Source organism: Rhinolophus sinicus, chromosome 11, assembly GCF_057876585.1.
Source record: "Rhinolophus sinicus isolate RSI-liver-muscle chromosome 11, RSI-T2T, whole genome shotgun sequence".
Lineage (NCBI taxonomy): Eukaryota > Metazoa > Chordata > Mammalia > Chiroptera > Rhinolophidae > Rhinolophus > Rhinolophus sinicus.
In genome coordinates this window covers 7,989,880-8,006,285 of record NC_142511.1, presented here as the reverse complement: position 1 = coordinate 8,006,285, position 16,406 = coordinate 7,989,880, and the positions used below count along the sequence as shown (strand labels likewise).

At 46.4% G+C, this 16,406-nt stretch overlaps 1 protein-coding gene across 1 annotated transcript in view; it reads right to left on the bottom strand.

Annotated features, from left to right (window-relative positions):
• Positions 1 to 7,526: 7,526 nt before the first annotated feature.
• PAPPA2 (pappalysin 2) overlaps positions 7,527 to 16,406 on the bottom strand; it is a 219,805-nt gene continuing 210,925 nt past the window's right edge. The window contains exons 22-23 of the mRNA XM_074322117.2: positions 12,866 to 12,964; positions 7,527 to 10,777 (exon numbers count right to left, since the gene is read on the bottom strand). Coding sequence (XP_074178218.2) covers positions 10,703 to 10,777; positions 12,866 to 12,964 — 174 coding nt within the window. The 3' untranslated portion in view covers positions 7,527 to 10,702. The remainder of the gene's footprint in view (positions 10,778 to 12,865; positions 12,965 to 16,406) is intronic.

Sequence of the window (16,406 nt, the reverse complement as noted above, 5' to 3'; positions counted from 1 at the left end):
TTTATCTTCCATAACCAGATGCTAAGAGCCTGCATGCTGACAAGGTCTTCGGGAGAAGTTCTAGTCTCTGTGTAAGCAGGAACTATTATTAAAAGAAAATGAGGACTGCGGCAGCTTTGAAACATGACCATAAATTCTTTGACACCCTCCCATCCACAAGTGTGTGCTACAGGCTCTCCCCTTGAATCTGGGTAGGTTTATGAGTGTTTTAACCAGTAGAAGAGATGAAAGTGACACTATGTGACTTCCAAGTCTGAGTCATAAAAGGCCTTGGGACTTCTGCCTTCTTCTCTGGAACTCTTACTCTTGGAACTCTGAGTCAACACAGAAGAAATCTGAGGCCACCACGCTGGGGCCACCATGCTGGAGAGGTCATGTGTAAGCACTCTGGGCCACTGTCTCAGCTGAACCCAGCCTCCTAGACGCTCCTGTTGAGGCACCTGACATGTGAACTTAGCGGCCTTGGACCCATATGACCAGTTAGTCCCTCTGCCAGCTGTGTACCACCTAGGAACCTCTATCAATGTCACATGAAAGAGAAGAGTCGCCCTGCCAACTCCAACATGAATTCCTGACCCTACAAATTATGCAACATGATAAAACGGTTCTTGTTGTTTAAGGTCAACGCGGTGAGTAAACTAACAGCGAAAGTTGACCGGACAAGTTCTTTGTCTGTTGTCTTCGTTTTGTTTTGCTGAGGAGGGGGAGAGGTGTTTCTTACGTGCAGCCAAACTGACAAGGCAGAGCCATCTTTACTGCACGTGTCTTGCTGCTTCACCCCAGCCACCAGTACCTGGAGAAGGCTGACGGTGGACCTGGGCCCGTGTACACTTCTATGCTCCTTGTGACATGAGTTTGTTGGCATACATGGAAACGGAACTCCTCCCGTGTCTCATCCCATGAGTGTTGACCTATATTGGCATCAGAGACCAAGTATAACCCTCATGCCCACCCGTTAGCCTGGCCATGTTTTCAGGCAGACCATCCCAGCTGCTGAGATGTCTATACAGTTAACAGAACTCGACACACCCACTGATCTACACCATGGGAAGCCCTGAGCAAGAAAGAAAGTCTAATGCACTTCAGAGCTCGGGACCTTCCAGACAGTCTCTCTTGGGCACCAGACAGGGGCAGATGTTTTGATCTTCACTCTGTAGCCTCTATGTCCCTTGGCAACTAGGGAGGCAGCTGAGGAGGTCCACATTAGAGGTGTTGCTGATGGAGCTGACTGGAGTGGGGCAAGCAGAGGGGAACAGAAAGAGAGCATATTTGGTTGTCACGGCAACACCAGCCAACACTCAAAGGAGAGGGTGTGGCCCAGGATTTAACGAAGTGCCACTGGGTTTGAGCAGCAACTGGAATGTCTGAGTGTAGCTGCGTTCCTCCCCACAGAGCCTGGAGCCAGGCCACCAGCAAGGGCTGCCGGGACCTCTCAGGAATACTCAGGATGAAAACAAGCGTGGAAAAGACAAGCTGGCCTCCCAGGTGTGGGTTTTCCTATCCCCAGCCACAGGGCCGGGGCCTCCCAGGAGAAATTGGGAAAACTCCACAAAGAGCCAAAACAGACTTGACCTACAAATTGTCGTTTCTGTCCCCCAAACTCTGAGCCTGATATTCCTCAGGGTGTGAGCAATCACTTGCCTGCATAAAAAGTTCACCTCTGTCTTTCTCTCTGCTGCCTACTCTTCTCCGAGGTGGAGATGGACTTGGGATCTCAACATTCTCACAGTTTGATCAAACAGAAGACAGATTTGTGGCGTGTGTTAGCACCGTCAGGAATATGGGTGGCAATGGGTTGAAGAGGCAAATCTGAAAAGACGCGGAAGCCCGGAGAGACAAGACCCAGAGGCAATCAAGGGGTGAGGCTGGCATGACTTGAAGAGTGGATTTAGAGAGTACACGAAAGCCTACGGTCCAGGCAAGGTCTTGTGTCAGAAGCCCAGAGGTTAGATGAGGTTTTCACTAGCCAGGAGACGCATAGCAAACCTGGTAAGAATGCTACAGTGAGGACCACTGCCGCCAATTATCTGTGAGAAAGGAGGCCTGGAGCGCCCCCTAGAGACTAGAACACAGATATGGCCAGAATCTGACGTGGTCTTCACTTCCAGGTCTTGGCAGACTCAGCCCTTCAACTCAACTCTTTTCTGTCCTATTTCATCTCCCCTAAGCATTAACTGGCTTAGAGGAAACTCTTAGCTGAGGTATAGCATGAGTGGAGACTGGAGACGAGTGCTGAGATTTTAAGTATATCTGAAATGCTAATGGGGTGATATTGGGCAATTCATTGAAAAAAGAAGAAAATTCATTAATCAATATTTATTATTAACAAGTATTTACTGAGCTCCAGCTATGCTACGGAACTCACATGGACCACTTTATATGCCAAAGCTTTCAAGGATAGCTAATGTTACCCCTTTGGACGCTCATAACAATCCTGCAGATACAAACCACACCCCACTTTATCAGCTGCCAACATCTTCCTGAGCTAGAAGTCTATACTAGGTCTGGATTCTGACATCTATACTCTTGGAATGAAAAAGTATGAATACACAAATGCCTAAAATGTCCACCAAAGTTCACTTTGGGAGAGTCAGGCTTGAAATACATAGATGTCTTGGTACCTCCGGGAACTTCCTTTATATCTAGAAGGAAACTGGCTACTCTCCCCAAGCCACACCATTACTTGGGACCCTCTTTACGTCATGAAGGCAAATTGTCTAACTCTAAAATGATGGATAAATTACATCATCTTGCTGACATAGCTTTTTTTTTAACTGAAAACTGAAAAGAAAAAAAAAATCCTTCCTTTAAGACTTGGAATCAGAGTCACATTCTAACGATTTAATCTGGGGCCTTAATTGGCATGCAGCATGGCTTTAAATGAAATCATATTTAAAACGTAGCCAAAGGTTCAGAGAACACTTGTGTGCATGTGAGAGGGTGTGTGTGTGTGTGTGTGTGTGTGTGTGTGTGTGTGTGTGTGACAGAGAGAGAGACAGAGAGAGAGACAGAGAGAGACAGAGACAGAGACAGAGAGAGAGGAGACACCAACCAGCTCCTTAGAATAACTCAAAATTTAAGCCAGAAAGTACATGGAAACTCAAAAGCCAGCCAATCACCATCCAAAACTATAGCATCAAAATTCTTCAAGTTGGGAAGTACCACTCCATTTTACAGATAGAATTGAGTCTTAAGGTATTAGGTAACTTACTCAGGATCATTCAGCTTCATCTCAGGTCAGATTGTCTCAGAGTCTCTATCTTGCCTGATCAACACTTGCTATTTCTTGCCAATCCATGTGGAATACACATCTAAAACCCAAATGTGCACATCCATTAGCTGGATGAAAGCACATCTCAACATAAAACTGACTGACAAACCCTGAATTCAATGATCAACTCGAAAAGAGTGCCAGTTGCCTGTGTTGGGCCTGTATTATCACTTCTTGTCTGTTGTTAAAGAACCAGTCAAAACAGGTCCACTCACCCGTCCCTAACCCCAAACACAGCATCCTCTTTCCTTTTCGTTTTCACATCCATAAAAATCTGAGTTGGGATTCAATTCAGCAAATTTCAAGGTTTTATGCAGGCAGGGCACTGTACAAGGCAATGCCAGACATCCCAATCCAAGGAATATCGCGTTTCCAGGGTCACCATCTAGGGTTGTGAAGTTGTGTCTTGCCCAGCCAGGGCTGCCTGGTTCAAGGAGAAAATGGGGCCAGAAATCCAGCCTGTGCTACACTTTTCAAGCCACGGTCTCTGAAGCCAGTTTGCTTTCACTCAGAGGAAGGGGCGCTTTTTTTCTACGTCTCACAAAAGGCGTCACGTGGCCTATGGCGCCCTGAGTTCACCTGCCTTGTAAGAGTTTACAATCGAGTGGCCACCGGGGTGTGGGGGCAAACATCAGTCAAGCAGACTGATTATCCTAGGAGAAGACAACTTGGGCTCAGGGGTACAGTAACTCTCATCAAATAGGGGGGTGAAGAACAGCTTCGTGAAAATGGAGAATGTGAGAAGGGACTGAGGAAGTGAGCGTGTTTGGCCATGAGGAGACAGAGGGAAGGCGGTCCAGTGGAGGGGACAGCATGAGTAAAACCAACAGGTCGAGGGGCCGGGGAGGCGCCCTTAGATGGCGGAAGGAGCAGGGGAGGTCCCTGTAACAGGTTAGCTGTGCTGGCACGCTTTGGCTAAGGACATGCAGAGTCATGGGTGACTCAGTGTCCGCTGTGCCTTAGGAGAAATGACGTGGACTCGGTGTGCCGGTGGGGTGGGGACAAGAGTCCATGTTACCACCGTCTACTGAGGAGAAGATGGCAGCTTGAGCTGGGGTGAGAGCAGAGCAAAAGGAAAGGAGAACAATGGATGTGAGACTTACGAAGAGGCAATGGATTGTGTACAAGCCTAGAGAAATGGGGGTAGGAAACAAGTTGCCCCTGAGTAAACGCCAAAGACATCACCATGGCTGAGGAGACCCTCCATGACTCTCCTGATCCCCCATCCCTCTCTGCCATCACCTCCCTCCCTCACGCTGCTCTAGCCACGCAGACCTCAGTGCTCTTCTGCAGACACGTAGACTTCTCTCCCCTCTCACCGGCTGCTCTGCACCGGCTTCCTCATCCCCCAGGTATTCCCTGGGCTCACCTTTCACTTTCTGCACGTCTCCAGAAAGCATACACAAGCCTCCCTACAGAAACCAGCACGGCTCCAGGCCTAGCCACACCTTACACCTGACTACACCTTCTTTTTTTCAAAACACTCTTCACCAACAGACATACATATTTCTGGGTATACTGTCTCCTTCAATTTCTTTCTAAGCTCCATGAAGACAGAGACTTAGCTTTGCTCCCTGCTGTATCCCTGGGGCCTGGCACAGAAACAATGTTCAATAAATATTTATTGAATTAAACAATGACATTAACAGCTACATGGGTATTTTTTGCTTCACTAAAGGCAGAGAAGTGTAGCTATAAACTGTACAGCCCTGGGAGACTTGTGAGTTCCTTAATACTAGATTGATTTGCAATCCGGCAGGACATCCCATCAAAGGAAATGCTACAGGGAATGATTTGGTCTTTTGGAGACCCTTTCAAGCCCGAGAATGGACAGAACTAAGAACGAGGTAGAGACAGAGACAGACACAGAGATAGAGACAGAGACAGACACAGAGATAGAGACAGAGATAGAGACAGAGATCATCAAGAAGGAATTGCATGTAGAAATCATACACGCCTCCCGTGCATTGGCCACCAGACTGGATTCTGACTGGAAAGTGCATTCAAGCCCAGGGAGGCTCGGACTATCTCAGCCTTGAAAAGAACCATTATTTTCTAACCTAGTCTTACTCTGCCCCAGACCCAGATACCCAAGTGACATATAGAAGGTTTTATGGGCATGGATCACGACAAGATAATAAGATTGTCACCACAAGCTTTTTTTTTTTTTTTGTATGAGCCAATCACTGGGCAGCCTGAAACATGAGGGGTCTAGAATCAGTGGTCATCCTGGGGTGACCCAAACCCAGACCCAGAGATGCCCGGAGCTATTTATTAGTAGACACCTCACTACCCTCCTCTCCATCCTGAGCCGTTCAGCATCTGGTTGGCCTGAATCTAACAGTCGTCTCCCAGCTGACAGGTGACTCATCCTGTCATTGAAGTTGTCAATCAATGGAAACCAGAGCTCCAAAGTGTCCCTCCAGGACTCTTCCTGGGGAAGCTATTCAGGAGAAGGCCGCCTTGCCAGACGTCTCAGTCCAGCTGGCTTAACTGGCATGTGCTTATATTCAGGGCCTGGCATGAGAAGCGGGCCCTGGGAGGGAGCTCTAGAAGGTTCCCTACCATCAGTTACTAAGAAAGCCACGAGGAAACCAGTGAGCACCTTGCAACATAAACAGGTAAAAAGACATTTCACTTTCACATTTCAATTGGGGCTGGGTTCACTCTGGGCCTAGGGGATTGAACATCGCGTAGAGGAAAGCATATTACACATTACATTTGGAGACAAAACTGCGATTCCCATCCCAACCAGCATAGCTATAGGAAGTTCAATTTTTTCAATAAACTCTTTGACACTCAGTTTCTTGATCTGTAACATGGGAAAAAAGAAAGCGAAGAAAAACCCAGTTCTTGTTCTGGGTTTTTGGGCAACAATAAAGCATAAGAAAGTACCGTGGTACCTCGGTTTTCAAACGTCTCCATTGATGAACATTTTGGTTTATGAATGCTGTAAACCTGGAAGTAAATGCTTCGGTTTTCGAACACGATTCAGAAGTCAAACACATCACCTCACTTCCGCTGAGTGCAAGATCCTGAGGCCTAGCTGTCGGCTGTTTTCGAACATTTCAGAACTCGTGGATTACGTTCAAAAACCGAGATACCACTGTACTTTGTAAACCACAAAGAAAATGTCAGGTAATACTCTTTTTACTCCCAAATGTGCGTTTCAAGTAAAAAACCTCTCTTGCAAGTTCCAAGCTCATGTTCTCAGCTCTCTATTTCATAAGCCTCCCCAAAGGGCTCCTCGGTGTGCGGAGAGAAACACCCAGCCCTCTGGCAGTCAGGTGCATGCCATGGCCAGAGAACTGGCAAGCTGTCCCCCAACACACAAGCCTCCTCCAGTGAGCTAACACTGCTTTATATAAAATTTCCATCTATTATCTATCTGGTCCTCCAACTGATTTCATGGGAAAGCAAATCTATGGTCTTTCTTCAAAAACTTGTTCCTCCTGGCTTCCTTTTTCTCAGTGATAACATTTATGGGTATGTAAGCTTAATGCAGACACATTTCTCTCCATCTCTCTCCCTCCCCTTTATACATACATCCCATTAACCGTCATTTTTCTTTTCCTGCTTACATCTTGGTATCTCACAGAACCAGGTCTGAACCTAAGTCCAGTCATGGGATCTTAAGGAACTTTCTTCACCAAACTGACACTAGGTGTCCTTCTCTAGGAAACGAGAGCATGGAAGCCACAGCTGTGTTGTGAGGATTAAATGAGCCTGTGTTTGCCAAATGCATGGCACGTTTTAGCTGAGTTCTACCTCCTAGCTCAGCTGGATTCCCCCATGATGTGCAATATCACCCAGCCTTTCCCTGTTCCTACCTCCATCTCTTCAACCTTTCTCTTCACTTTGCCTGGACTCTCCTCTCCCTCTTTCCCATTTCTGCCTCTCACTATGCATCCTTCACGGACGACCCTTCAAATGCGACCTGCCTTTGGCATCCAGGAGTGACGCCTACTTCCTCTGAACTATAAATGATCCTTACACTTTATTTCCACAACTTGTGAGGCACCTGACATTAGTGTTGTGCCCTCCGCTTTTGTACATGTCATCTCTCCTGAGGAACTTCCCTGTTTCTCTTCCTGACATGTACGATTTACTTAATAGAATAGTTTCTGCATAACTGAAAGAAACGACGAGACCATCGATCACTCACGAATGTTTGCACCTGGCACAAGCAAATGGAAAGCGATTTGGAAGTGACGGAATGATGGAAACAAAAAAATGACAGCAAGGACACCTCCCATTTTGTGTGCTAATTTTTTAATGAACATCTTACAATTTTACAAATAATTGGCTATAGCTGTTTTACGGTACAATACAGTAGATCAGCTCCTTTCACTGTGTTCCCAATCAAACCATCCCCATGGGGTGCTGACGCGCTTAATAGCGAGCTAACAAAGTGTCAAGTCCAACGCCTTGTAATGGAGGGAAGGAAAGGAGGGAATTAAGAACAGCTCTTTTCTTTCACGTACAAACTTGCCAGCTGCCCATTCTCCTCACTCTGTCCTCTCGTCTCTCTGATTGGAGGCTGTCACACTAATCAGCCAGGTCAACTAGTCCTGGGCAACCTGGGCACCAGAGTCCTAGCTAGTTACTAGGAAAAAAGAGGAAGCAGAGAAGTGATCTTGGAACAAAGAAACAGGTGAAAGGCCATCCGTGCCCCCCATGAGCGGGTAAGAGCAGCAGAATGGGATCTTAAGGAATCTTAAGGATCCAAAGTCCTTCAACTTTGTTAGTGACCCGAGGAGCTGAAAACACTAGGTCTCAGGAACAAGGGCTGAAAGAACCTTCTGTCTGTTAATGGCTGGAGCTGCTGAAGGCTGGGTAAGCTTCAGGCTGAGGGGCTTTCCACACACCACAGAAACTGTCTGCTCAGCTTTCCCGGGCAGTGGTGAATTGCAGGTCTCACCAACAGAGAATACAATATGTTGAAATGAAGTATGAAAAAGAAATGTTCCTGTTACGCCTGTGGAGAAACTGAGCGCAGACCCACGCTGGCACAAATCACAGGCTCCATATTCTTGTGGGGAGACTGCAGCCTTCCTGAGCTGGCAATGCCCGTGATGCCCAGGGTAACGAGTCCACTGCCTGGGTCTCAGACAAGGCAGGCTCCCCTACACAGAGCTTGACACCCTTCCAGGAATTTGGATACTCTCCCCAGGAAAACAATTTCACATCTTTTTTTTTTTTTTTTAAATGGGGAATCCAAACTTTTCCATTGCTCTTTCCATATGGAAGCCTACCAGAATCCCAGATATAAATATTTATTCTCTTCTTGGGGGCACTAAAAGTGAACTCAGACAGTGAATAGTTTGTAGCCCATCATGTCCCTTATGGCTGCAAATAGAGAAGATGAAAGTTGTTTGGATGGGCAAACTCTGTTCTTTCCTTTCCCCAATAACTCTGCCACCCTCGTTTCATAGCCCCAAATATAAATATGTGTATATCCCCTTACCCTTTTCATTCCATTCCAGAATATCGTTCTTTCCTACGTGAAGTCTGGCTCAAGATAGTGGTCAGTAATATTTCGTCTTCCTATTTGCAAGGCCACTGATTCAGGATTGATGGGAGTAGAGACAACGTGTGATCAGAGCCAAAGAGGGCACAGTCCAGAGAGGCCCAGGGGGCACTCTAATCTTTGCCTGTTCTTGGCTTCCTTTGGAGAAGAAGCTTGGAGGGAGACAAGCTTCAAGCCCTTCCAGAGGTGATAAACGTGGGTGTTGAACAAGAAATTGGCTCCTTACTCTCTTTCCCCAAAGCCTCATCCAGAAACTGTTGCTAAGAAATGCAACCACAGTAGCCCTTGTGCAAAAGAAGTAAGCCCGGGATGTAGAGGCAGGCTGATGTGCTCATGTGTGTACCTGCCGTAGACTGAACAAGAAAGAAGAACAAAATGGACCCTAAATAGTTGACATTCTTCTCTCTCCCCACAGAGTGTCACCCTCGCTCCACGTGTTTCCATAGCTCACTCAAATCGAAATCTCTGGGTCATAGATGTGATCCGTCACATTTGAATAGAATGTACCTGTTTCTGCGCTATTCCAAGGATCCCTTTGATCTGCTTTGGAGACTTGGAATGAGGCTGAGTGTCTTGGATGCATTTCATCCTTCTGTCCTGATTTACCCTGACCTCTCCCCTCTCTCTGGTTTCCAGTGGCTTCCCCGCCCCTGCCTACTCTTCCATCTCCTCCCGCCTTTCCCTATGTCATTTCCATAACCTTTTCTTTCTTGGAAAAATCAATAATTAGTCATGTGGCTGTGAATGACAGCCAGGCTTGGGGACTCAGAAGGAGTGAGACCACAGGCCAAGTTTGAGGAATATGTGAGTGGCTGTAATTCTGGTGATGCGAGAATGAGCCCTGATACAAACTGTTGACTGACTGGCTGGCGGAGAGCCACACTTGAAACAGCACATAGGGAAGTGTGGAAAATCCTGGGTCTCACCAACTCCAACTAAGAGTTCCTAGAAGTGAGGAGAAGTTCATATATTCTTCTTGGATGGCTACTCAAGAACCATGGGCTAGCTGTCCTGGGCCCATCACCAATGGGGATTCCCACCCAACTTTCCATCCCTCTTAGAACCATCATTCCAACGCCCCCATTTCCTCAAAGTGGGCCCAGCTTCCAGTTCATAAAAAGATGATTAGCTGACACGTTAGCATAAAGAACTCCATCTAATCTCTGTCTCCTCCACTTCCCTCTTGACCTGCCAGTGCCCACCGGAGAAAGACGGCAGCAGGACTTGCCTTTCGGTCCTCAAACCCTCAAACCAAAAGCATTTATTTGGGGTGTGACCTTCACAGCAGCATGTGTGGAACAATGGATACTTTTTAGCTTAGACAGCAAAAAATATAATATATATATATAATATATTTATATAATTATGTTTAAATACTTAGAAAGAATAACTAACCTCATTATTACTAAGGGAGACTACACAAAAGACAGGGAGAGAGCCAGTTTCGAGGAGATGAGCCCTGAAAGGTGGCGATTCATTCCAAATGGGTATGAAGCGTGTTCCCGGCCCCTTCTGTTCTAGGATTTTGGTGCTGATTTATAAGTCGGGTGGGGCTGAAGAGTTAGCAAGGTTGAGAGTCGGAAGGAAAGCAGGAGTGGAGGATGGGGTTGGAGAGAATCTAAATGACAGAGGAGGGTCCTCATATACCTATCGTATTTCTCTTTCTACTTTGAATCAGCTGCCTCTTTGAAGAAACCTTTCCCCATGATTCTTCCCTAACTGAGCGACTTGATGCAACAGCTGGCACCCACACACATCCTCCTGCGCTCTGTAGAAGCTCCTTCATGCTCGTCCGCCTTCATTTCACGAACTTTCTCCTTCATTCCCCCGCTGTTTCCTTTTGTGGAGGCCTCTCTTTCTTACTGCCTCCAGGGCAGTGGGAGGAGGGCTGGATTCCACAGTTACTGATTTTCTTCCGCCTTGGGGTCTCGGCAGGTGCATTCATCCAGGTCACAGTCAGCAGCAAATGGGATGACCTGGAGGGGATCAAAGAACACGTGAAATAATGCATTTTTGTGCCATGCATCACCCTTTTCAACCAGGTGTCACTTTTCTTGCTTGGTCCTGGAGGAGTGTGGGATTATGTGTTAATATCACAGCACTGAAATGGACGCTCAGTTCTCTCGCTTACTCACCCTTCCTTGATTCATGTTCTTCGTTGTTTATGAAGTGAGGAAGACACAGTAACTACCGCAGGACAACAGTAACTCACTACTGTGTGAGTTAAATAAGATGATGGATATAAAACACCCATTTCCAGGCACCTATGACTCCTGCGGCTACTACTGCTAATATTACCACTAATATCGAAAACTACTGCTGTTAATGTTTTTGCTGCTATTATTATTGTCACAAAATCCCTGTGAAGTAAGATGACTGTTGGTATTTTCTTGTCCCAGGGAAGGCCAAGAGAGGTTGGGTAACGTAACAACGAGTGATGGCAAACTATTTGAAAAACCACAGCTGTACAGGCTGGCTCTACGACTCCTGCTCCCTGGTGTTTTGGGGCAATAAGATCATCTCTGCCATCTTCATAAACGTGAAGTTTTACCCTTCTTGAATCCAGGACACACTGTGGCTTCGTCAAACAATGCATCTCTCTACCCACCGGTTGTGGCTGGATTGCCTTCCTGCTATGTAATTACCTCTCCTTCACGCCAGAGATGGTCCAGAAAAAGCTCTCTACCTGCTTGCACGGCTATGCAACAGATAAAAATACTTTGGGGATGTCAGTAACCAACTTCAGAAAGATTTGGGCATTTGGGACACATGGTGTAAAAGTGGCAGAGGCCCTGCCCTTTGAGCATGGGCAGTCCAAGGAGATAAAAAACAGGTATCTCTGAATAGCCCAAGTACATTGAAGAGATGGACTTGGTGATTGGGCCCATGGGCTGGAGAATGGGTGGGGTTGTTTGGGGAAATTTCCCTGCATAGTTTCACACACGAAGAAAAATGAGATTTGGGAGTCAATGGGAGATGAAGTGCCTTTTCCATCCTGATTCTTGCATATGCCGGCCACAGTCACTGGAATCCATTAAAGACAAATCCGAGATTTGCTGGGTGAGAGATGGCGATGGGGAGAGAACTGCTTGCTTTCTTCCTAAGTGATCGTGCCTTCCGGAGTACAGAACTTGGACCAGTTGCTTTCCACCAGTGAGGACAGGAACTGGCTGGCGTGACTTCTGACCCGCAATCCAAGCACATGACCTGTTTCTCTTGGTTTTGGGATTTATGGGATTTTTGGAGCAAAGAGAGCCGAATTGAGTTGTGGCCTTTGAGCCCCTGAGAGGTCTGCATTAAGTAAATTTGCGTTAAGTGGTGAGAACAGTGCCTGGCACATAATGAGCCATCAGGAAATGGTAGCCATTCGCATCAGAGGTATTCAGGTCTGTGGAGAGGTGATCATATAGGTGTGACATTACTATAGAGACCCGTCCATCTTCTGCCTATTTCTGATTCATCAAATTGGTCAACATAGCATCTTTGGAGAACTTGGTTTTTTTATCCACATTATTGCAGTTTCAGCCTATTGAATTTTATAGGCTTAGTTTAAGCATATCTGCTACTTTAATAGAATCCCAGAGCAAGTGGGATAAAGGGCGTCGAGAAAAGGACTACCGTTCAGGACGTGATGCTCCAAGAAGTGCTTCAGGTAGTTTATGGCGGCCACTCAACACCTGACTGCAGTATGCTTCTAATATACTTACAGAGATGTTTCTAATAATATGCTTATGCTTCTAATAAACATACAGAGACGTTTCCTGGACAATGGCAAGTAGGTGTGAGTTTTTCAATAGCACGAGCCATAGCTTTTCTGAAGGAGTCACTAGACTGACGATTAGAGAATTAGTACTTTCCAAGAATCTGTCCTAAAAACCACTATCCTTAATCCTGTCACTTTAGAAACTCCAATGTGTGGTCATTATAATTCCCTCTTCTTGACTGCGGAAGAGAAACCAATTATGATACACCATGAAGGAGAGCTAGTCAAAGCACCTGACTTTATTCCTGGAGTTGCCGCCCTCTACCCTCCCAACCCCTCCATCCCAGGTGCTCTCACTTACCTTCTTGGAGGAGAGTGTGGAAGAGCAGCAGTCGCCTCCATCGTAATGGCAATAGGCCCGGTTGTTGATAGTATCACACCAACCATCTGCTTGGAAAGGCTGGCAAGGAGGTGGGAGTTCAGTGCCCAAGGCCAGCTGCACTGTACCTCACCCTACTGCCCCTCGCACCCCCACCCCAACATAATTTGTGAGACTCAAGAGATACTATGGAAGAGCACCCAAGGGCAAGGACACAATTGCCCTAACATTCTCAAGAAGTTGAAAAGTCTCAAGATAAGACCATTGGGCCTAAGGAATTGTCAAATTCCACCTGTAGCCCCTGCTCCTGGCCTACTCTGGGGTCCAGAATGGTTCATTTGAACTCCTTGATGGACGGTTTCATCTTCTTGTAATAATAGGCCCTTGTATCATATAGGTTTCAAAACAGCTTCACATATTTTAAACCTTGATCATCAGAAAAAAACCTGTGCATTAGGCAGGGTTGGCTTTCAAAGTCCTATTTTCTCAGTGAGGAAACAGAGGTGCATAGAGATGACAAAAATTGCCCTTGGCCACCCAGCTCGGGTCAAGCAGAGCTTGGCCTTAGAAGTCATGTATCTTAGCTTTTTGCTGATTCTCACCAATTAAGGATCATAATTTCCACCCCTTCTGCTGGTGCCTGTACTTATAGCTAGACCCTCGTGATCCTGGGTGCTCTGAAGGCTCAAATGATGTCTGTCCAGACTGCAGTGGTCCTAGGATTTGGGAGGCCAGCTCTGGAGCAGACAGAGTCCCACATGTACGCCCACCTCTGCACACGCAGCAGCTAGACACAGGGTTAGAGCAGAGCAAGCTACACTGTTTCCATCCACTCCTGTTACTGCTGCAAGTTAACAGGAACCAAAATGGGAAAGGGGCCCAGACCAAACCAGAGTTAATGGAGTGTTTCACCCCAAAATGGAATGCATGATAAGAATAGCAACAAGCGGTTAAAAAATAGCTCAGCAGCCCAAGGCGTTGTTTCTCTAGAACCACTCCTGGCGGGAAAGAGTGACCCCAGCATCCTGGAAGGTGCCTCAGCCAGCCCCCCTACTCAATCACACTCGCTGCTCCCCATCCTGAGCAGATGCCCAACTGCAAAGCCTCAGAAACATCTCGTGGTCGGAGTCCTGAGACCACAAGCCTCAACAGACTCTTGAGTTCTGAGGCCACCTTTCCGATTCCATGTGCAAATCACTTTTTCTCCCCCACGCTTCTTAAATATCAGCTAGAAGGACTGTTCCCTATTTTTGCTGTACTTTGATGCGCTAGGTCACTAAACTCAAGAAATGGCCATGAAATAATTTTCGGCCCTTGAGTTATATCAGAACAGGCTCGTCCAAGATATTACTTCAGTGTTTTGATTTTACTCTACGGGGTCCTGAGGTCATTTGAACATCATTCCAGATGTGTACCAGTTTGCCAATCACTAAAAAGCTGCTACTTGTGGGGTGGAACGCCACAGCTGTCACACAGCTGCAGAACAATGTCAGTGGAGAGCAGGAAGTGAAAATGAATTCTGTTTTCAACACTGGCCTCACTGGGATAAAAGACAAAGATTCCGAGATGAGCATTTGTCTTTAACACTGGAACCAGCTCCTCTGGCTCAGAGAACTTGGAATAACTACACAATCAGGCCTTGGGGCCACCACTGCAGCCAAATACTAAGGCTCAAAATACAACTGGCTGCATCCTCACCACCTTTCGATGCTCTTGGGCCCTGCTGCGATTCCCCGGAGTTTTCTTTTTCTGTTTTAAGCGTTTGGAGCGTATTTCCTCATCTCACATGGCATCTGTTCCCTTTTCCTCCAACCCCGACTGACTCATTGGCAAAGCTTAATCTGTTCCTTCTTTCTTTTTCATGCAATTGTCTATAAAAATCCAAAGACCACCCAAAATACTTTCCCTGCATATATACGTCTGGTTTCAGTATGGAGGATTAACGGAAGAGCGAAGGCAGATCTTTCTTTTCATAAGAACACCTTAAACATTTGAATGGATTAATAATAATAAAAAAAAATACTGGGGAAGTTTTCTTTCCAAAGTCCTCTCCAAGGATGGCTTCTCTTCACAAGAACATTAGGGAAGATACCTTGAAAAAAGCCGAAATGGTCTAGGCGACCAGTGGGCCCTGTGATACTGGGACCACCCACCTATTTTCACTTTCTCTGGGTCTCACTGAACTTCTATTGTATAGTCCAGACATGATTTCTAGAAGTTGCTTCTTTTCTGCTCTTAAAAGGTCATCTGGGAAGAGAAGGGGAGTTCTAAAAAGGAGCAGAAATACAGAGGAAAGGTTGAAAAGACCTAAGTCTGTAATTTACTATATACCTATTAGAATTAATCGCTCCTCCCCCAACCTGCCAAAAACAACTTCTCCACCCGAAACAAACAGAGGCTCCTATGGCAACAGGCTCCTGGGAAGCTTGACAGCTTGAGTCCACAATTACAATGGAAAAACTAGGGAGGGAAAAATGACTAATTGATCCAAAGTTTTGTAAGCCTCTGAAGACTGGATGGCAAGTAGGAGCTAAAGCTCAGTAACTGACAGGTGTCAGACTTCGGATGTCACTCTTCCCCTCAGGACATTTCCCAAGGAAGCGTATGAGGCGGGGTTTCTCTGTACAGTGTGACCGTGACCGTGGGTGACACGCTACCCACCCGTATACCTTACTTATCCTGTAACATCAGAAAACGAAGTGTGTTTCTCAAATACCTGAACCTCATTCCTTTAGGAGCTACTTTTTCGTTTTCATTTTAACGGTTTTGACGAAAGAATAAAACCTTGACAAAATGCCTATTTCCCTGCCTTTTGATAACTTCCAGAAGACAAAGTCACCAACCTGAACACGTCATTGTTACTTAGAGGGAAGCTCTGTGCATTGGGCCATTTATTTACCCTTCACTAGATGAGGTTCGTCCAACACACGCGCGCACACACACGCACACACACACCCTCGTGTGTCATTTATCTTTGAGCCAGCGTCAAGCCACTTAGAATTATACTTAAATAGCTAAATCGAGCGGGTCTGGGTTACTCTTCTATGACACATGAGCTTGATGATATCTATTCTACGTGTCACAGGAAGGCATGTCTGGCCACCCTCTCCATGCCAGCTGTGTTCCAGGTAGTCGAGGTGGCCAAATAAATGGCTTCAGGTAAGCAATGGAGTACGGAGAGGAAGGGCTGTCAGCCTATCCTACCTCCTCTACTTCGGAAACTTCTCAACAGTAAAGATCATTTCTTGACGTCGGATCATCTGGTGACATTTTCTGTTGAAGGCTCTTCGGGGGAGTTAGAGATAGAGGTGGTGGGCCTGTCTGTCGTCTACGGATGTGGTCATTCATTCAATCAGTTGACATTGTTTATTCCACACCTGCATGTGCCAGGCATATAGGGACATGTGGATGAATAAGGAAAACACGACTCTAGCCCTCGAGAGTAAGGGGCTTATCGCTCGTGTGATGAGAGCCCGCACATTATGGGCTCAGGAGAGAAGAGCCTAATCCAGATTTCTGGGGT